Source organism: Oncorhynchus gorbuscha, linkage group LG05 (genome assembly GCF_021184085.1).
Source record: "Oncorhynchus gorbuscha isolate QuinsamMale2020 ecotype Even-year linkage group LG05, OgorEven_v1.0, whole genome shotgun sequence".
Lineage (NCBI taxonomy): Eukaryota > Metazoa > Chordata > Actinopteri > Salmoniformes > Salmonidae > Oncorhynchus > Oncorhynchus gorbuscha.
The window spans coordinates 22,005,180-22,027,316 of NC_060177.1; the positions used below are offsets into that span (position 1 = coordinate 22,005,180).

At 44.7% G+C, this 22,137-nt stretch overlaps 1 protein-coding gene across 1 annotated transcript; it reads left to right on the forward strand.

Annotated features, from left to right (window-relative positions):
- Positions 1-5,374: 5,374 nt before the first annotated feature.
- On the forward strand, positions 5,375-6,298 carry LOC124034843 (protein phosphatase 1 regulatory subunit 3E-like). The gene has a single exon (XM_046348265.1). The coding sequence runs from the start codon at positions 5,375-5,377 to the stop codon at positions 6,296-6,298; it is 924 nt and encodes a 307-aa protein (XP_046204221.1).
- Positions 6,299-22,137: the final 15,839 nt, after the last annotated feature.

Consider the following 22,137-nt stretch of genomic DNA (forward strand, 5'->3'; position numbering starts at 1 on the left):
CAAAGCTAGCTGTTGGTATCATTACAATATTTGACCTCATTTGCACATGCACCCCATTTAAATTTCAAGAAACACATTTGTTGAGACGTTTTTATTGAATGTGAACTTTACAAGAGCTCTTCAAGTTTTGAGTATTTGTCCATGTTGGATTTTGTTATGTTGGTGCCTTAAACCAATTATTTTTCATTGTATTTTGTTATGTTTCCATTGGTCAGTGATGCACTAAGCAGCTTTAAGAGGTAGGAAGAAGTTCAGGATCAAAATGTATTTAACATTTACATTATATGTATTTGTGGAGGGTGTCTTGGAAGAATACTTTGAAAACTCAAGTGTCTTTTAATTTGCATGTTGAGTATGTTTGTTTCCTGTACCTCTACTTTCTAACATATCTTGCAACAAAATGTTTTTGAAGTCCTGTTTTGTGTTACACATCTAGGCTCTAAGAATGCAATGCAGTATTTGTTTCCAAGGCAGCATTCACCCTACTGTGGTACACTATCTATATGTGGAGAAGTGGACCCAGAAACGGCAGAATGTAGCCTACATGACACTGTGCCCATACTACACAACATGGCTTAGTTTTTGCACTGCATCTTAACGTAATCGAAACAGGACTGTCTCATTCCAGTTTATATAACACTTTCATACTCAACCACATTTCATAACAATATATTGTGCTGTACTGAAAACACTACTTATATTTAATTTATCGTTCTTGAACTTGATTATAATAGCGCTGAGGGGAGAAACTGCCTTGCTTTAAAAAAAAAACCATGTACAGTAGACTACATGGCAGGGTTGAAGTCAATTTCATTTTACTTCCAGGCAATTGAGAAAGTAAACCAAATTCCAATTCCCAATTTTCCTCATTTTGAAAGAAAATTGGAATTGAAATGGAATTGATCCTAACCATGCTACATGGGGGTGTCGACTTCAGCGCTTTGGTTTTTCTCAGTAGGGAGTGCATGCAGTCTTTGGTGCCAATGTAAGTTATTTCAGTTGCATTTCTGTTGTATTTCAGTTGCCTGAATGTTTAGAGGGTCAATGAAGGTTGCCTCTCGCTGTTTGTTTTGTTGGTGCTATTCAGCAGACGCTCATAATAAACTCTTCATAAAGGGTTGATTGTTTAAGTTGATGTAGTAGCTGGTTGGTTGTACTAGCTTAGTTCCAGTACACTTCAAATCAAAGGACAGTAATGCAGTGCTGTATAAAGCCAAGTCAAATATTTTATTACTGGTTAAAGCACATACTACTTTTGACTTACAACACAATAATCAATATTATACACACTCAATGTGCTGTTTTTCAGTAAATGTCAGGTAGTTTTCACCTGGTTTGTGTGGCAGTACAAGTTAATGTACATGTATTGTGTTCAGTCCATTTGAATACAGGATTGTAATTGTGTAAGTCATTTGGAATATGATACTAATCCCTCCGCCCACACACCTATGCTGTCACAGCCCCTCAGAGTCACAGTGTGGTTCACATCTAGCATGTAATTCAATAGGCTACCAATGTCATCTTCACATGGGTTGGAACACTACAATCACTGACTGCTCATTCCATTAGAGTGCACTAGCATGCTTTGGTAATGGCTCAGATCATGTTTTGTCATACTGAGGAGAATAATGTCTGCAGTTTAACATTCAGGAATCTAAGACCTAGAGCTCAGCATCATAGAGTAGTAGACACAGTTGCTGGGTAAGTGTGAGCACCACAATAAAAGCACATGCAAAATCTAGAACTGAAATCACACACAAATGAATGTATCACTCCATTTTAAAATGAGTCACTCCATATGTCCAGGTACGTGGAGGGTTTGTAATTAAGGAAGGCTCATGTAACAGTTAAATGATTTCACGCTGAATAATCAGTGGTAACAAATGACCATAACATGTCTGCACAATGAATTCTAGCAATCTGGACTACTTTGCATTGCTGATGTTAAGAGTGATGGCATGTGTGATGATGGACCAAATGCTTCCTTTTGACACGCATGAATAAACTGGTTATACAATGAGGCTGAGGTGGTATAGCCTATAAATCAAATACAACTAACAGCAATCTGTAAACTCATGTCAATTCCATGTAGTTTAAAACGACCAAGTTGAATTCGTCATCATTGTCATGTAAAAGATATGAAGATATTTCACAGAAAGCTTATTTTTAATCACAAACCCACAAAGACTGAGTTTTGGGTTGGGAGAGAGTATGGAGTGCAAAGTAACAGTCTCTGTTCAGAGTAGTCTCTGTGCAGAGGCTGGGATGGGCACCCTGTTCTCAAACAGAATGGGCAGTTGGGGCTCTGCACGCTTCAGAATCTTGGTCTTCAGTCCAAAGTAGTCTGTGAGCACTGCTGGTCCGGGGATCCTGTCTGAGGTGTCTGTCCAGGGGGTAGGTGGCGCAGGGTAGAGGATCTGACAGTGCTGAGGGTATGGCACATCTCTTGGGGATGGGGATGCTGAATGCAGACAACAGGTGGCGACTGCTGGCTCTCCACACCACCTCCGCTCTCCCAGGCAGGCGTGACACCGTCTGACCCAGCCGCTGCGGTCTCCCCGTCTGAGGCACTGCGCCCCGGGCCGGCCTCCTCCCTCCAGAGCTGGCTGGTGACCCTAGGGTGTCTGGACTGGGAGGCCTTCACGGGTGGTAGGATGGTGAAGCTGTTGATGATCAGTGTCATGGGACACTCTGAGGCTGAGTGGTCGTGACCCTGGGAGGGGGCAGAGCCCAGCAGTGAGTCACTGATCTCACACCCAGCTTTACATTTACATTTAAGTCATTTAGCAGACGCTCTTATCCAGAGCGACTTACAGCTTTGTCCTCCACCATCTTGTCTTGGAGTGTCAATTGCTGTGTGGCTTTCTGAAGGTACCTGAAGGACTCTGGTGGGGACTCCACTGAAGAGATGTTAGAGGTTTGACTGTAGAGTCTGTTCAAGAAGTCTCCCAGGGTTGTGGACGGGGGTTCTCCCATGGGTCCAGGGTGGAGTCCCAGAAGGACTCAGGGGAGTGGGTTACGCTGGACTCAAGAGTCAAGGGGAACCGAGAACTTCACAAGGTCCACACACAGGTGGCAGTGGTGGTCTGTGTCTCCAGTCTTGACCCTCTTTCCTCTCCTCTGGGTCTGAACCAGGCAGCCAAGTGGAGTAGTTCTGCCCCAGCCCCGGATCTGTCTCAACAACGAACACAACAGCATTAAGGGAAACGTAATTACATTCTAAGCAGTGTATTGCAACTTAGAGAAAATGAGGTTTGACCTTTTAAGATGATTTCTGAGATTGAATGTAGTTATAAACAGTGAATAAACATACTGACACTTTCACTTTGTCTTAACTCACATGTAATTGGAGTGTGTATCTGGTGCCTAACGTGACATATGGCTGGATACCATTCACAATCTAGCCAAAAAATAAAAGCGTAACCACAGTGATTACTTACAGCTTCCTCCCATTAATTGTAAGCAAAACTATGTGTAAGATATCTGAAGACATGTAGCCTTTAACGTCAACTTTATGACATGTTAACTCAGTGTTAACAAACGTATTGACCCTGTTTACAAAACCTGTCCATTAAATGGATTCATAAACATTCTAGCTAGCTAGCAAGAGAACCTCACATTTCTGCCTAGCTACTAACGTTAACGTTAGGTAAACTAACGTTAGCAACTGAAGTAGGACGCGTGTTCTGTTACCTGAAGCCAGAAGCAAGGCTGTAAAAGAGACAACTTACCATTAAAGGGGATCGAGTTCGACATTTTCCTCAGCAATACCATCCAAGCATTTGCTCCTTGAGGTTTTTACATTCAACTTAATAGGCAGTAACATAGAATAGTCATCAAATATTTATTACAGTTTTGCAGGAGACGCCCTCAAACAAAATCAAAGATGTGCTTGGCCCAGGAGGTGTTTGGAGAAGAGATAGAAAGTCGTTGCCGTGACAACTCCGCTACAACAGGGCGCTCAGAAGTGACGCAGGGGAAACGAAGAGGAAAATGGGAGGGGGCGTGAGAAAACAAATTGCAGTTGACAGGTATTGCTAATTTCCATGTTACCTAAGAAAATGTAACAATTTCTAGACCTGGATTTGCTTGCTGGTTACAATTCTTGATTTACAGCATGGTGTCTGTCCACTATGTTGCTGACTATTTCATTCAATATCTATAATTAAGACTCAAATGTATGTAATCTATAGCAAACTGTCCTATACAATATGATCAAAAATAGCCCATTATAACAGTATTATAATATATATTGTATAACGTAAGGCTATAAAATAGTGGGCTTGGGCCTAAGTGAATTTGATTCAGGTCAGTGCTTGACTTTGATTGAAATAGATTCAGGTATTCATTTTAGGTGGCAGTACTGTTTATATTTAGGTGCACGAGCTCCACAACACTTTTGAGCTAATAATGAGCTCGAGCAGTAGAACATTTGAGGTGCTGGTATTGAGTTCCGGTGAGCTCCTACCCAAGTCTAGCACTGATTCAGATTGGCCAATGCTTCATAGTATAGCTACAGTAGCTGTAGCACATGGGGATGTGGGAAAATCCTCAACCTGAACTGTCCCCACTTGCGCCAGCGAATAGTTTTCTTTTCGCGTGGCACCGACTATTGACGCTTATTGACGGCCGTGGTACTCGCAAGCAGTGTGACGTCCTTTACATAGGCCTACTCATGTACATTATGTAAATTATTTACAGGTATCTAGAGTATACTCTCAAAGCCAGAGTCCTTGATTGAAACAATAACAAAGTGGGCACTCACCTCTGTTTCGATATATAAAAAAAAGAGAAATGAAGTTATGCGTTTTTGGCTCATGGCCGACATGAGATTGCCAAGCTGCCCATTCACATCGCTCCGCCCAAACGCCACGCCCACTCACGTTTCTTCTCCATGAAGCAAACGATATAGCAGGATGAGTCGTCAGGCAAGAAATGGGACGTGCTATTTGGAACATCGTGGTCCAGCCAGGCACAAACCTGATGACTGTAATGTCATGTCTCTCACTCGGTCCCCTAGTTTCATGTGCACTGTAATCTCAGCCACACACACATTAACTGGGCCATGCTGCTGGAAATGTCCACAGTGATACGGGAATCCCATATTTCATATTCTTTCATAATGAACGAATTTGTATGCCTGTGAATGAAATCTAAAGTGACGTTAAGAAGGCATGTCTGGTTTTTGTGGTGCGTTGTTCTAGCTGCACTTGTAGAAGCTTGGTTTATTGGTTCAGAAATGCGCAGTGTCACAGTCTGACGTGGTACTACGGCGCCTATACGTGTGTTTATCTCTTACACCTGACGGTGTGTTTCTTTCTCAGTGCCTCTGATCACGACGACTTCGACTAAAGACCAGCGACTCTCCCGCTTTATGGAAACCGAGGCTGTGCGCTCTGTTGTGGTCATGCTGCCTCCCAAGAACTGCCTCACGAGGAACTACAGCTGCATAGCTGGGTTGTTCGGGAGCTTGGCAGCAGACCCGAGACTAGAGGACGTGGAGGGGATGGAGCTGAACGGAACCAGCGAGCCCATCGAGATGCACCATGTGGTGGATGAGAGACCAAGAGGCCGGGAATCCTTCCTCAAACCCCCGCAGAGTCCGAACCTGCGCCGGAGGTGCAAGTCTCTGCCGACCCCCATAGAGAGAGCGAAGCTTGAGATCTCCCGCAGCCGGAGTCCCTGCAGCCAGAAAAAGGTCCGTTTCGCCGACTCTCTGGGTCTGGAGCTCACCTCTGTGAAGCACTTCAATGACACAGACATGCCCGATGTGCCGGAGCGCATAATGGCCACATTCGACAGGGGTCCCCTCCACCTGAACCCCTTTGACAAGTTCCCCAGGGCACCGACCACCCAGTCCATTTTTATGGAGCTGCAATTTAAGAACCCCGGGACCCTACCAGGCTTTACTGAGAAAGTGAAAGAAGTGAAAGTGTTGTTGGAGTGTGCTGAAGCCGACGAGTTCAGTCTGTCGGGCGTCGTGCGGGTTTTGAACATGGCTTTCGAGAAAAGTGTCTATTTGAGGTTCTCAATCAACAACTGGATAACCTTCATGGACAGTCTGGCATCATATGTCCCAGAATCAAGCAACGGCGTGACAGACAAATTCTCCTTTAAGATAATCACCCCAACGTCGTTTCTGGAGAGCGGAGGCACATTCCAGTTTGCCATAAGATACTGCGTTGGTGGAGATGAGTATTGGGACAATAATAACGGGGTCAACTACAAAGTGCGACGCCACAGGTTTAAGATTTCTCCACCCCGTGAGTGGGAGGATGGCTGGATTCACTTCATCTAACCTGCATGCGCCCTTGGCGTTCTCACCGGCGCACTGTGTGTGTAAAGCACGCAATCTCTCAACGGGCACCGCTTCACCATAATGACGAATAGGGCTACCATCGACTTTAGCCTCTACACATTGTGTTAATGATCCAACCGCCGTGTCCAGCTGTAAACTCAGTCATTTTTTTAAACATTTTTTCCCCCCCACCACGGTCACAATGGTTTTGTTTCATGTCATCATGTTTGACAGATTTGACTGGATTGAAAGACAAGCACTTCATTATGTGTCCGGCGCGGGAGGTAAATCTGCTGTATGATAATTAGCCTTGGTGTTGGGAGCTTTGTAGTCCTGTGCCCTTTGGTGTGGCACAACTATACTCTTATGTAATGACACGTGCCATTGAAAACGTGCCAGGAATATACCCCATTTAAGCATCACTATCCCTCTCTAAAACGCAGCGATGCTCGATTCCATCCCCACCTTTGACTATTTTATTAAACATCTTGTGCGATGTCTTAACTGTCAACGACTGCTTAACAAAACGGAGGAAAATGGTTATGAAAAATTCTAAGACAGCTTCCCGCACGTCTTATCTTTGTTTATTTCCGATAGCATGGGACTGTGCTCACGTGCATCCCCCTGTGTACCCGTCATGCCGGATTACAATCCGATTCTCTCTCATCTGAAAACTCCAGCGGATGGGGCAGGCCGAGGCCCAGTCACAACAATATTCGTACTGGACCAACAAAGGAAATATCAAATTGTAATTTATCTTACCAATTCCTCATCTTTTCATCTTCTTGGATATGCCTTATAATACCCCTTATAACTAACGGGGAACGCTGCTGTGTGTTTATCCTGAACAATATTGGGTGTATTGAGTTTTATAACTATTTGAACATGAATATTTAAATGTTGTGGAAATTATTAAACCCTCTCTATAACACTGCTCAACGAGATGATGTTAGAAAAAGGAAAGCATCCCACGAGCCTTTTTCGCTGGTTATAAATGCACCATCATTTTTTCTCCAGAGGATGGTAACCAATAGCAGGAGCGTAGACTGTGGGTCAGAGTGGAGCCCTACAGTCTAGCAGTAGGCTAGCCTATTAGGATCCTCTGGTATAACCCCCAAACATTTAACATAATAACATGTGGATCTTTACCACTCTCAAATGCCAAATAATGCATATGCTATATGCATTATTTTAAACTAGAGGACATGTATATTGGACCCAAAAAACTATTGTACAGAACATTTTGTTCAGGATCTTATACTAGATTTGTCTCTGCAGTGCAGTCTGTATGTGTCTAATTGATTTCCAGCACCACTAATCACAGATCTGCCTAAACTTAATGGCATTACAGGTGATATTTTACAACATTCCTGTTGTGACACTCTTGATCTCAACCAGTCACAATAATTCACCAGGTGTCTTGTAAACAATAGTTGAGGATAGTTCTAACCCTTGGGTCCACTGCAGAGTCAGTCACCACTGCCTCACTCATACAGTATCCACATGGATATTACTCCATTTTATAACTGTTATTACGCAATGATAAATTACAGAGACAGATACTGTTGGACTTTTGTTTCTGTTCCTTGTTGGACCTGAAATGCAACTGTTGCTGTGGAAAATGATACATTTACCTCAGATCGTTTCTAGAGTGCAGACCTGACGATCTTGCAAAAAATCCAGGTTTTTCTCCTTTTATTCAGGTTGAACAAAACAAAACATTATTTTTTTATGAAATACCAAAATAGAACCAAAATAGTCAAACTCATGCCATTTTTTAAAACACACCCAGTCCAGTAAAACAGTAGCATTTCATTGTCAGTATTTTGTAAATAACTTCCACTGTGCAATGTTGTATTTTACAGTAGAACTATGGTGATGACAGCATCTGAACTACTTTTACTGATTTCAAAGTCGTAATGCCAGACTTGGCTGATGATATAGAAAAGAGCCGTGTTTGGTAGGAGCACATATCGTACAGTTGATGCTATTGCACTGGTGCTTCATGCTGAACTCATTTGTTGGCTCATTGGCATCACATAATGCATGTGTCAAACTCCTTCCACTGAGGGCCGAGTGTCGGCGGGTTTTCACTCCACCCTTGTGCTTGATTGATGAATTAGGGTCAATAACTAATAAGGAACTCCTCTCACCTGGTTGTCTTTGACACCCCTGACATGAGGTGAGAGACCTCATTATGGATGGATGGCAAACTAAAGTTAGGTTATGTAACTCAACAGCCCACATTACACAAATGGTTTGTCTATTTGTGTACTGGATGTACAGCATGTTTCCATTCGAGTTTGTATTTATTTGGGTTATAATTTTTGGGGGTTTTCTATGACATGAATGCTTGGAATGAATCAATATTTGGTTTTTATTGGGACGCCTCTGAGAGATCAGCAACTTGGAGATGTATCTGTTTAGAAAATGGAGTGCATCTCTGAGACTAACAGATGTAGTTATGTAATATAGTTAGTTACTGTCTGGCTATGGTGGTCAGTAAGAAAAGCCTGTGTTTACATGAACCAGGACTTGGCAGGAGCTTGGCCAGACTATTCAACCCTTGACATTGAAAATGGAAAATGGACTACTAATGTGACCACTGAGCATGTCCAAATGACTCAAACAATTTAGAAGAGTGGTTTGGTTTCCAGAGTCCAGCGGTTGGCTCTTTCTAATATCTCCATGGGAAATCAGTAGAGCCTGGTTTGAATAAAATAACCAAATTTATAGTCTCACGTCCACCATGACATTAACCGACCTCTAGGGCTGCACGATATTGGCAAAAACATCTAACAGCGATTTTTATTTTTAACAAATATGGCTATTGCGATTTGAAGTGTGATGAAGATCAAAATATTTGGGTGAACTGTTTGAATTATAGAAATATATTGAATTATATTAAGAAGCAAGTGGAAAGCAGCATCGTTCTTGTTTTGGAACAATTTGTTGACTGCATTGACCAAACGGAACAACATGCAAATGTATAGTCAATCATCTAACAGCGAGGGGGAGGAACGGCGCTGTTTGAGTGACAGGGGGCGAGGCTTAGTGTGTGTGCGAAGCAGCCGCAAGAGGAGGAAAAAACGTTAACTCTAAAACCTGAAGTTACTCAAGGCTGAGGTGCGTTTCAAAAATAGTGCATATGATATGGTTCTTTTGCAATATGGATATTGCACATGTCAATATGTGATTTCGACGTGAATTCGATTAATTGTGCAGCCCACTCTTGAGTTGAGACATGACCATTGGTTGACAGCTGGTTGGCCTCACTGTGTTCAGAGGCGTGCTAGTCTGTGCAGTCAGTGAGTTCCACACACGGCAGCTGTATCTCCACAAAGACTACTGTGGTTAACAAGATGTCACGCCTTGTCAGAGATTGTTTTATGTTCTTAAGTCTGATGAAATATAATGGTTATTTTTCCTCATGTAGCTTTTGCTTATGATTTCTGTTAACTGTAAATATTCTCTCAATAAGTGTACATGTAGTACAGTATGATTTCACTCGTAAATTGTTTCAATCATTTAATAATTTCAAACATTTAACTTTGTGAATATGTCATGGAGGTAAAGATGTTTTATAGGGGAAGGATGAAAGGCTTCCAGAAACAGACTGTATAGGGTTTGTCAACACAATGTAATCACATTTTATGATCACTAGCTGATGTTTATCTGTTTTTATGTGTCGCATATTGAATGTCTTTCTGCTACCATATTATGGAGTGTAATAGCATTTCAGAAACAGGATTGCAAGCGGTGGATGCATACCCAACTCAGAACTACAAAGTAACTACAAATATACATGTACAAAGGCAATCCAATCTAAAAACCATCTGAACAAAATAGAATTTCAGGAAATGTCCTTTAAAACTCCGATACGCCACTGAACCTTGTGCCAAAATGCGGGTGTGGTCCCAGGAATGATGGGGTTATTGTATAAGGTGTGACTAAAGATGGTTCCATTGCCTTATGTTTAAAGTTCATACTGAAATGAACACATAAGAGGTCTAAGCTGTGAAGGGATGTTATGGTAGGTTGATCAACATGTGATAATAGGTTGAGCAGTCAAATCATACTGGACAGTATGTACTGGGACTAAGCTGAGGGGGTCTTTAGGCTAAAGAGTTGCATTCATGCCACTGAAGACAACATACACTTTTGAGTATCTGAAACATCTGAAAGGAGTGACTAATGATTGTAATATTGAGCTACTCAAAGTTCATAGTGCACTTTGAGTAGGAAAGTAGAAAAGCTAGGAAAAGAGGCATGATTTGGTTTGGTATGCCTCTTCCGACTTTACACGTATTCCTGTGAAATGCTACTAACCAAGATGTTCTCCATGTTTCATACACAGCTTTCTCTCTCACTGTGAAATGTTATACATCTGAAATAGTTCAAATCAAGTTCACTTTACTCATATGTGGAGTGGAGGAAGTGAATTTCCCTTGGTTTGACCTATAAGGTTATCAGTATTCTTCCTTTGAACCTATGCAAACCTTAGTACTGCAATCCATCATCTGTCTGTGTTGATGTGTCTTGGTGTCTGGCGTGTTGTTTGGCGCTAATGTTTATCACTGTATTCTGTCTGTTTGCATGCACGGCAGAAGTACCCCTGTTATTTTTATGGTGAGTTTGTAATGTAGCCTATATTTTATTAAAACAACGGCAATAAAGGCCTTTGTGATGGGAAATGAAAACGTGTTGTTGTTTTCTATATGATAACTATATGGTATAGTTAAGCGATAAGACACGAGGGGGTGTGGTATATGGCCAATATACCACCGCTAGGGGCTGTTCTTAAGCACGACGCATCGCGGAGTGCCTGGACACAGCCCTTAGCCATCGTATACTGGCCATATACCACAAACCCCCAAGGTGCCTTCTTGCTATTGTAAACTAGTTACTGACGTAATTAGAGCTGTAAAAATATCTGTTTTGTCATACCCGTGGTATACAGTCTGATATACCATGGCTGTCAGGCAATCAGCATTCAGTGCTCTAACCAACCAGTTTATAATAACCATTTACCTTAACGTTTCATTACAATAGCTTTATTAACTCAACTAGAATCAATGTCACTGTATCCTCTGAGATGACACAGGTTAAATACAAAGCTCTACAGATTCATTTCCCTGCAGGGTGTGATTTTGATTGTATTATGAGAGATCTCATTTTCTCCTCTGAATGCTCCACTGCTGTCTGTCTGCTCTGAGCCCGCTGGCTCATTTATCAGACGACCGTCTAATCCACACAGGGCCTTACTCCTGTAGGCCATAACATGTCTTGCTGCGCTGCGGTGGTCAGCCACCCAGCCCCTCGCCGCAGTCATGACGAGACACATGTCCTTGTGAATTGATCAGCTCTGTTGGCATGCCCCTCAGTGTTCTCGGTGGGAGTGGGGTTCGATGGGTGTTTTTGGGGTGCAGGAGGACAGGTTGAGGGATCCCTTGTGATCAGGAGGGTTGGCTTCAGGCACAATTTTGTCTCTAACATGTAGGCTGTATAACAGAGAACAGGTACTCTTGGTGTCCTTGACTTTTTCAATTTTGATGGATGGGCATATTCTTATAATGTCTTCATGGTATAGGGTATCTATTTTATATGCAAGGGCACACAGAGTTCCAGTTACAGCCGTATGATATTACCATGACATTTCATTAGCTAGTCATTGATCTGTTCAATAGATTGCATTTAGCTCTCCATCGACTAGTTTCCTCTCAAAAAATGGATTGCTCTAGAGCACCAATCTATAGGACAGAATCTTAATGATGAAAGACTCTATAGGATGGAATCTTAGTAGTGAAAGACTATAGGATGGAATCTTAATAGTGAAAGACTATAGGACAGGATCTTAATACTGAAAGACTAAGTCCAATCTTTACTGTAGTTAATACAGTAGTAATTATGCCATAAAATAAGGTACCATATCCATCCTTGATTCCCTTGACTCTGACCCAGTTAGATAGGAAGGAGGACACATTGAACTGAGGCCTCATCCCCTGTCATTTTTGCTAATCACAAACTAATGATGAGGGTAGAGGGAGGACGCGAGAGAAGAGAGGGAGAATGGTGGTAGAAGGGGTATACGCTGAGGAAACAGTCAAGCTGTCTTGCTTCTTGCCAGACAAGAACTATACCTGTGTGTGTGTGTGTGTGTGTGTGTGTGTGTGTGTGTGTGTGTGTGTGTGTGTGTGTGTGTGTGTGTGCGTGTGCGTGTGCGTGTGCGTGTGCGTGTGTGTGTGTGTGTGTGTGTGTGTGTGCGTGTGCGTGTGCGTGTGCGTGTGTGTGCAGTCTCCTCTCTCCTAAATGTAAAGGGGCAGTTAGAAAAGCTCAGTTCTGATTCTAGATGACATCCAAGAGTGTGTGGAATGGGTGTAGAGGTCGGTTTGGGTACACAGTCCTTTTTTGAAATAGCTTAAAAAACACATGAGTTTAATTTGTCACAGGTAACCTCCAGCTCACCCCTTTGAGTTGATGTGAATAAACTGAGTTTGGAACGTTGTTTTATGGCAATCGTCCACCAAGCCAAACATTCATCACTACCACTATATGAAATGATAATGTTATTATACTCCAGCCTAGCCTGCTCTGACTCGGTGTGTATCAGTCAGCAGTGTCTGGTGGACAGCATCAGAACACAAGTAGTCAGAGAACCAGACAAAGAGAGCAGCCAAACAGTTGAGGCTACATTGACAACCTAGATTACAGCGATGGTATGTTGCCACTTCTATAATCTGAGTCTGGAGAGTGTTTTTCCACAGACCTGGAGGGAAGCAAAAGTCATTCTGCTACCCAAAAATGGTAAAGCTTCCTTTGCTGGTTCTAACAGCCAACCAATCAGCTTGCTGCCAGTTCTTAGCAAACTTATGGATTTTTTTGGTTGACCAGATACAATGCTGTTTCTCTGAACAATTTAACTGACTTTCAGCACACTTATAGGGAAGAACACTCAACATGTTCTGCACTGACACAAATGACTAATGATTGGCTGAAAGAAATTGATAATAACAAGATTTTGGGAGCTGTACAATTAGATTGCAGTGCAGCCTTTGATATTGACCATCATGTTATTGAAAAAGCTATATCTGCCATATCATGGATAGACAGTTCTTTAATGGAAGCTTCTGATGTTAAACATGTCGAGGTGTATTCCAGAGGGGAGCTGGCTCAGGGTGGGTGACAGTGACTGCATCAGTGCTGCTCTTTGTAAGAAGTATTGATGTGCTGAAAGTAATGAAATGATCTGTTCAGCCTGTTAGATCAGCTCAAAAACCCATATATACCCACAAGAAAAGCAATCAGGCATCTCTGCATAGTCCAAGTCCAAACCAGAGGCTGGGAGACAATTCTATATTGAGCAATGACTATGTTATTCTCTTCTACCTCAGGCTAGAAGTACAATCTATTTTTTTTTAATACAATAAAGGACATCAAGGAACAACGAGGACTGAAGAGACAAACATTATTCTTTAGCTGCAACAGCCTAAAAGTGTTTACATGGCAAAGCACTTGAATGTTTAAGATTAATAATGTATTTATCCTTTTTTAAATTAGTTACATTCGTTAGTACGGTGGTTAGTACTGTGGCGACGTCATACGCTGGAGGGGAGGAGCAGATGTGACAGCACCCCCCCCCCGATGTGTGGCTCCAGCCACAGGATGACACCGACCAGGGGGATGACCCCGAGGAGCGGGTCTGTGAGCGAAGGTGGAAATCACAGATGTCCAGAATGTCCTCCACTGGAACCCAATACCGCTCCTCTGGGCCATACCCCTCCCAGTCCACCAGATACTCGAGCTAACCCCTACGACATCAGGAGTCCAGTAGGGTTCTGACAGCGTACCCCTCGATGTCCATGGGGGTGGAGGTGTGTCATGGTGGACGGCATCAGCTAGGGTACCAGGAACCACCGGCCTGAGAAGGAAGACATGAAAACAAGGGTGAGACACGGTAGTGACTGGGTAATTGTATCCTGCATGTCAACTCATTAACCCCGGAGAACCTTGAACGCCTCACAAACTGGGGACTCGGTTTCTCCAGACAGGTGGAGTGGGAGGTTCATGGTAGAGAGTCGGTCGCGATACCCAGGATGGAACGCAGGGGTCTCACTGTGGTGAGTGTCTGCCTGTTCCTTCTGACGATGGACGGCCATCTACCGCAGGAGCCGCTGTCTGGCCTGGGGTCCATGGGGCCAGGGCTGGCTGCCAACCCAAAACACACTGGAAGGGGGGTCAACCCAGTGGAGGAGTGACATAGAGAGTTCTGAGCGTACTCTGCCCAAGGAAGGAAATGTGCCCACTCATCCTGCCGGTCCTGACAGTGACTCCTCAGGAACCTCCTTAGCTCCTGATTCATCCTCTCCACCTGCCCGTTAGATTGAGGCCGATACCCGGATGAGGTTAATCATGACCCCGAGCTTCTCCAAGAAGGCCTTCCTTACTTGGGATGTGAATTGGGGGCCACGGTCCGAGACGATGTCCTCCGGAAGGCCATAATGCCGGAAGACCTGCTGGAAGAGTGCCTCAGCGATCTGGAGAGCAGTGGGAACACCAGGAAGAGGGATGAATCAACATGACTTGGCACATCTATCCACTACCACCAGAATGGTGGTGAAACATTCAGAAGGGGGAAGGTAACAAAGTCAATGGATAGATGGCACCAAAGTTTCTGAGGCATGGGAAGCGGCAGGAGCTTCCCTGCTGGAGCATTCCGGGGGGGACTTGGTTTGAGCACACACGGAACAGGAGTTGACATACCTCGTAACATCCTGCACCAAGGTGGACCACCAGTATTTCTCAGTGAGGGAATGGATGGTGCGAGAATGTCCAGTGATGACAACTGTGTGTGCCCAGGTCAGCAGCCAATCCCTTATCCCTGTGTGAAAATATATGCTCGCTGGAGGACAATTCCTGGCAAATGTCCACATCTACATCTGAAACCACTGGACCCACGACTCGGGAGCATGGGTGCCCTCTGGACAGAACCCTCTCCCGAATTGTAGATACTGGACAGTGCATGAGCCTTGATGTTCATAGAACCTGGGCAATAGGTCAGTGTGAAGTCGAACCTGGTGAAGAAGAGGGCCCATCTGGCTTTGCGCGGATTCAGTCTCATCGCTGTCTGTATGTAGTCAAGGTTCCGATGGTTGGTGAGGATGACGAATGGTTCCTTGGTGCCCTCCAGCCAGTGTCTCCAGTCCTCTAATGCCAACTTCACCGCTCCCGATCACCAAAGTCATAATTCCTCTGTGTTGACAGTTTCTTGGAGAAGAAAGCACAAGGATACCATTTTAATCAGTCCCCCAGTCTTTGTGACAAAACTGCTCCACACCCACCACCGATGCCTCTATCTCAACCTTAAAAAGTAGCGTGGGATCTGGGTGTTTTAGCAAGGGGGGTGGAGGTGAAACACCCCTTGAGGAGATGAAAGGCCTCGTCAGATGCTGGAGACCAAACCAACCTACAAGGCTCACCCTTGAGGAGGGAGGTGAGAGGGGCGGCGACAGCGCTGAAGCTCCTGATGAAGCGGTGGTAAAAGTTGGGAAACCCTTAGACCGTTAAGCCAAAAGGCATAACCAAGTATTCGTAGCGACCAGACATCATGCTGAACGTCGTCTTCCACTCATCCCCTCCTGATTGTGAATTAGATTGTAGGCACTCCGCAGGTCCAGTTTGGTGAAGAACCGGGCCCCGCGGAGCTGCTCGATGGCTAACAGCACCAACGGGAGAGGGTACCGACACTTCGTGGTGATGTCATTGAGTCCATGGTAATCGATTCAAAGGCATAATCCTCCATATTTCTTGGCTTCGAAGAAGAAACCAGCTGACGCAGGGGACGTGGACCTGCGGATGAAACCCTGTTGGAGCACCTCTTGAATGTAGTCCTCCATGGCCTGGGTCTCAGCCACCAACAGAGAGTAGATGAGTCTGCGCAGAGATGTAGCACCAGAACAACAGGTAAATGGCACAGTCCCAGGGGCGATGAGGAGGGAGGCAGGTAGCGCGGGTCTTGGAGAATACCTCCCTTAGACCCTGATATTTCTCCCGGATGTTGGGCAGGAGGGCAACCACAGGACTCTCAACTGACGTGGAACCACAGGGGACAGGGAAGCAGGTCCTCCGGCATTCAGGTGATTCTCATCCCGACCATGAGATGGTAGGGTTATGGCGCTGAAGCCAAGGTAGGCTGAGGATGATCTTATGACCTGGTGATGAAGGGGATGTTTTCCTGGTGAATGGGCTCCAAGGTGAGGAGGATGTGTGTGATGGTCCCGGATCCTAGAGGCAGACAGTCAAGACCTTGAACCGGAAAAGGAGAGGAGAGCAGGTAAGTAGAGCCAGAATCCACTAAAGCTGTCGACACAGGGCATGAGGGCCAGTCAGCCAGAGTGATGGGTACTACAAAGAGTCTAACAGGAAGATGGAATACTCACTCCTGGTCCAGGGGATGTAACATCCCGTGACTGTCCTGCTCTAGTGGAGCCCAGATTCTGAAGTAACGGACACCGCTGGTGCTTGTGCCCTCCCTGGCCACAGTACAGACAGAGCCCCAGCTGCGGGAAGGCGTGTGACCCCTACCTCCATGGGTTCAGGCTCTGATCCCAAACACTCGCTAAACAAGGGAGAGAAGCGATGAAGATACAGACACTCCAGGAGGAGGATATTCAGACAGATGTCCATCGCAATTAGTGTGTCCAGGGTGAGGTTGTCATCTCAGCAGGCCATTTCCATCTGGACCTTCTCGCGCAGACCTCTTCTAAATAACGTGCTGAGCGCCAGCTCATTCCATCCACTGGAAGCTGCTACTGTCCGGAAGGTAAGCGCATACTCAGCAGTCATCTGATTCCCCTGCTGGAGCTGAAGCAGAAGCTCATGATCGAAAATATATTTAATCAAAAATACATTTAAAACAGAGCCATGAACCCCTCATAAGACTCAAGCTCCTCCTATCAACCAGCCCGTTCCAATGCCTGCCCAGTCAGCAGAGAAATAACCATGGCAACCTTAGACCTCTAGGTGGTGGGGGCTCCCATCTGATGTGCGAAATAGAGGGAGCATTGACGGATGAAGCCACGGCATTTGGATGGTGTCCCGTCATATTACTCCGGGAGGGATAGACGGGCATCGCTGACCTGAGCGGGTTGCTGGATGGGCTGGTGTGCTGACTTGTTGGGTAGACTGGTTCTAGAATATCCTCCACTGTTGAGACATTGTAGACTACGGAGAACATCTTCCGTGGCCTTCTCCAGTTGAGCCAGCTGATCATGGTGTTGATGAAGAAAGTAACCTTGTTCATCGTTTATCTGGGAGATGTCCAGTTGTCCTGCTGCTTCCATATTTTGAGTTGGTATTCTGTAATGATGGGGTGCTGAGTCGGAAGCAGGTGATACGTTTTAATAACCAAGAACATGACACTAACATAAGGCAGAACGCTGATACACAACAACAATACCAACTGGTGGGTGAACATGGGAGAGTGACATATAAAGGGGAAGCATGATGAAGATAATGGAGTCCAGGTGTGAATCATAATGATTAACAGGTGTGTGTAATGATGAGTGCCAGGTGTGCGTAATGATGAATCCCAGGACCAATGGTTAGTACTCTGGTGACGTCGTATGCCGGAGGGGAGGAGCAGGAGCAGATGGGACATCGTCTATGTTTTGTGTGGACCTCAGGAAGAATAGCTGCTGCTTCTTCAACATCTAATGGGAATCCGAATAGAAATCACAAAAAAATCACATTGAGTCAGCAGCAGGGAGTATATTAAAACTTCTTGACGCTACCAATCCCTGTAGGGGGGGATCATTTTCGTCTGCAACCGCTGAATAGCATAGCGCAACAGTCAAATAATATCACTAGAAAATATTCATATTCATGAAATCACAAGTGCAATATTGTGAAACACAGGTTAGCCTTTTGTTAATCACCCTGTTGTCTCAGATTTTGAAATGATGCTTTACAGCAAAAGCAATCCAAGCGTTTGTGTAAGTTTATCGATATCCTAGCATAGCATTATGTACACTTAGCATCAGGAAGCTTGGTCACGAAAATCAGAAAAGCAATCAAATTAACCGTTTACCTTTGATGATCTTCGGATGTTTTCACTCACAAGACTCCCAGTTACACAGCAAATGTTCCTTTTGTTCCATAAAGATGATTTTTATACCCAAAATACCGACGTTTGTTTGTCGCGTTATGTTCAGAAATCCACAGGAAAGAGCGGTCACGACAACGCAGACGGAAATTCCAAATAGTCTTCATAATGTCCACAGAAACATGTCAAACGTTTTTTATAATCATTCCTCAGGTAGTTTTTTAAATATATATTCGATAATATATCAACTGAGTGTGTATCTTCTTCCATAACAGTGGGAGGAACAATGGCTTCACTCAATTGCGCACCATCTCACCTCTCCACTTATGCAATGTGTTCCTCCACGCTCATTTTTCAAAATAAAAGTCTGAAACTATGTCTAAAGACTGTTGACACATTAGGGAAGCCACAGAAAAAGGAATCTGGTTGATATCCCTTTAAATGGAGGACAGGCACGCATAGGAACACAGAGGTTTCAAAATAAGAGGCTCTTCCTGATTGGATTATCCTCAAGCTTTCGCCTGCAATATCAGTTCTGTTATACTCACAGACAATATTTTTACAGTTTTGGAAACTTTAGAGTGTTTTCTATCCTAATCCGTCAATTATATGCATATTCTAGCATCTGGTCATGAAGAAATAGGCCGTTTACTTTGGGAACGTTGTTTTTCCAAACATAAAAATCGTGCCCCCTAGCTTCAAGACGATTTAATTAACAGAGAGCCTGCCGTCCAAAATCACACATTCACTTCATGGACATAAGGTCATTACAGATTCGAGTTCCTCTTTCAAACATCTTGGCAACAAGCTTTTTAGAGAGCTGACGTAGAACCAGAGCATGAAGTACAGTAAGGTGTCTTTCCACTATATGGATATGACAGAATGGGTTGATCCTAACCCTACCTCTAACCCTGGCAGTGTTCAGTCATGTGGTTCATCACATCAGAAGGAGATGAGATCAATATTTTTAATTTTTTTTATTTAACTAGGCAGGTCAGATAAGAACAAATTCTTATTTACAACGACAGCCTACCCCGGCCAAACCCTAACGACGCTGGGCCAATTGTGTGCCACAGTGTGGGACTTCCAATCACAGCCGGTTGGGATACAGCCTGGAATCAAACCAGGGTCTGTAGTGACACCTCTAGCACTGACAAGCAGTGCCTTAGACCGCTGCACCACTTGGGATCCCAAGGATTTAATTAAAAAAATTGAACCATTGATTGACAATATTGGTTCAATCCAATACCTCAATGTCAACATCTATCATTCTTAATTAAACATAACTAATTGAATGTGTGAATGTGCACTATTGGATTGTGTTGGTATATATATATATATATATATATATATATATACATATATATATATATATATATATGTCATGTTTTGTCATATATTGTCTTGTCATTATGCTTTCCCTTCTGTTCGTTTCCCCCTGCTGGTCTTATTAGGTTCGTTCCCTTTTTCTATCCCTCTCTCTCCCCCTCCCTCTCTCTCTTCTCTCTATCGTTCCGTTCCTGCTCCCAGCTGTTCCTATTCCCCTAATCAATCATTTAGTCTTCCCACACCTGTTCCCGATCCTTTTCCCTGATTAGAGTCCCTATTTCTCTCCTTGTTTTCCGTTCCTGCCCTGTCGGATCCTTATCTATTGTTCACCGTGCTGTGTTTGTGTATCGCCCAGTCGTGTCGTGTTTCCCTCAGATGTTGCGTGGTGAGCAGGTGTCTGAGTCTGCTAGGTTCAAGTGCCTTCCCGAGGCAACCTGCTGTTCAAGATCGAGTCTCCAGTCGGTTCTCGTCATTACGAGTGGAAGTTGTGTTTTTTGATTGTATTTTACTTTACTGGATTAAAGACTCTGTTTTCGCCAAGTCGCTTTTGGGTCCTCATTCACCTGCATAACAGAAGGATCCGACCAAGAATGGACCCAGCGACTATGGATTCTCTCTACTCTACTCTCGAGTTCCAGGGAGCGATGCTCGGCAGACACGAGCAGGAATTGTCTGCTGCTCGGCATGCCGTTGAGAACCTGGCCGCTCAGGTCTCCGACCTCTCAAGACAGTATCAGAGTCTTCGTCTCGTGTCACCAGCTACTTCCGGTTCTTCCGAGCCTCCGGAACCTAGGGTTAATAACCCACCTTGTTATTCTGGGCAGCCCACTGAGTGCCGCTCCTTTCTCACCCAGTGTGATATCGTGTTCTCTCTCCAACCCAACACATACTCAAGAGAGAGCTCGGATTGCCTACGTCATATCACTCCTTACTGGTCGGGCTCGGCAGTGGGGCACAGCTATCTGGGAGGCAAGCGCTGAGTGTACTAACAATTATCTGAACTTTAAAGAGGAGATGATAAGGGTTTTTGATCGCTCAGTTTTTGGGAAAGAAGCTTCCTGGTCCCTGTCTTCCCTATGTCAAGGTAATCGATCCATAACGGATTACTCAATAGAGTTTCGCACTCTTGCTGCCTCCAGTAACTGGAACGAGCAGGCGTTGCTCGCTCGTTTTCTGGAGGGACTCCACGCTAAGGTTAAGGATGAGATTCTCTCTCGGGAGGTTCCATCCAGCGTGGATTCTTTGATTGAACTCGCTATTCGCATTGAACGACGGGTAGATCTTCGTCACCGAGCTCATAGAAGAGAGCTCGCGTTAACTGTGTCTCCCCTCTCTCCGACACTACCGTCTTTCCCCACTGACTCAGGTGTTGAGCCCATGCAGCTGGGGGGTATTCGCATCTCGACTAAGGAGAGGGAACGGAGAATCACCAACCGCCTCTGTCTCTATTGCGGTTCCGCTGGTCATTTTGTCATTTCATGTCCAGTTAAAGGCCAGAGCTCATCAGTAAGCGGAGGGCGACTGATAAGCGCTACTAGACGGTCCTCTCCGTCAAGTACATGTACTACTTTACCGGTCCATCTACGCTGGACCGGATCGGCAGCATCCTGCAGTGCATTAATAGACTCTGGGGCAGAGGGCTGTTTTATGGACGAAGCCTGGGCGCGGGAACATGACATTCCTCTCAGACAGTTAGGGGAGCCCACGGTCATGTTTGCCTTGGATGGTAGTCCTCTCCCCAGTATATTATGTGAAACACTACCTTTAACCCTCACTGTATCTGGTAACCATAGTGAGACCATTTCTTTTTTGATTTTTTTGTTCACCTTTTACACCTGTTGTTTTGGGTCATCCCTGGCTAGTGTGTCATAATCCTTCTTTTGATTGGTCTAGTGGTTCTGTCCTTTCCTGGAGCGTTTCTTGTCATGTGAAGTGTTTAATGTCTGCTATTTCTCCTGTTTGTTCTGTCCCCTCTTCTCAGGAGGAACCTGGTGATTTGACAGGAGTGCCGGAGGAATATCATGGTCTGCGCACGGTCTTCAGTCGGTCCAGAACCAACTCCCTTCCTCCTCACCGGTCGTATGATTGTTGTTCTGATCTCTTTAAGAAGCGTTTTGCATCCGCTCCTATCCTTGTTGCACCTGACGTCTCTAAACAGTTTATTGTTGAGGTTGACGCGTCGGGGGTGGGCGTGGGAGCCATTCTGTCCCAGCGCTCCGATACTGACGATGGGGTCCACCCTTGTGCGTATTTTTCTGCTTCTGCTCCTGGTCTTGCTGGGTCTCAGTCTGTTCCCTGCCATCGCATCTCTCCTGTTCTTGTTCCTGCCCTTGCTGTGTCTCAGTCTGTCCCTAGTTGTTACTCTCCTGGCCTGTTTGGTCCTGTTTGCTCTAAAGTTTTCAGTTCTCTA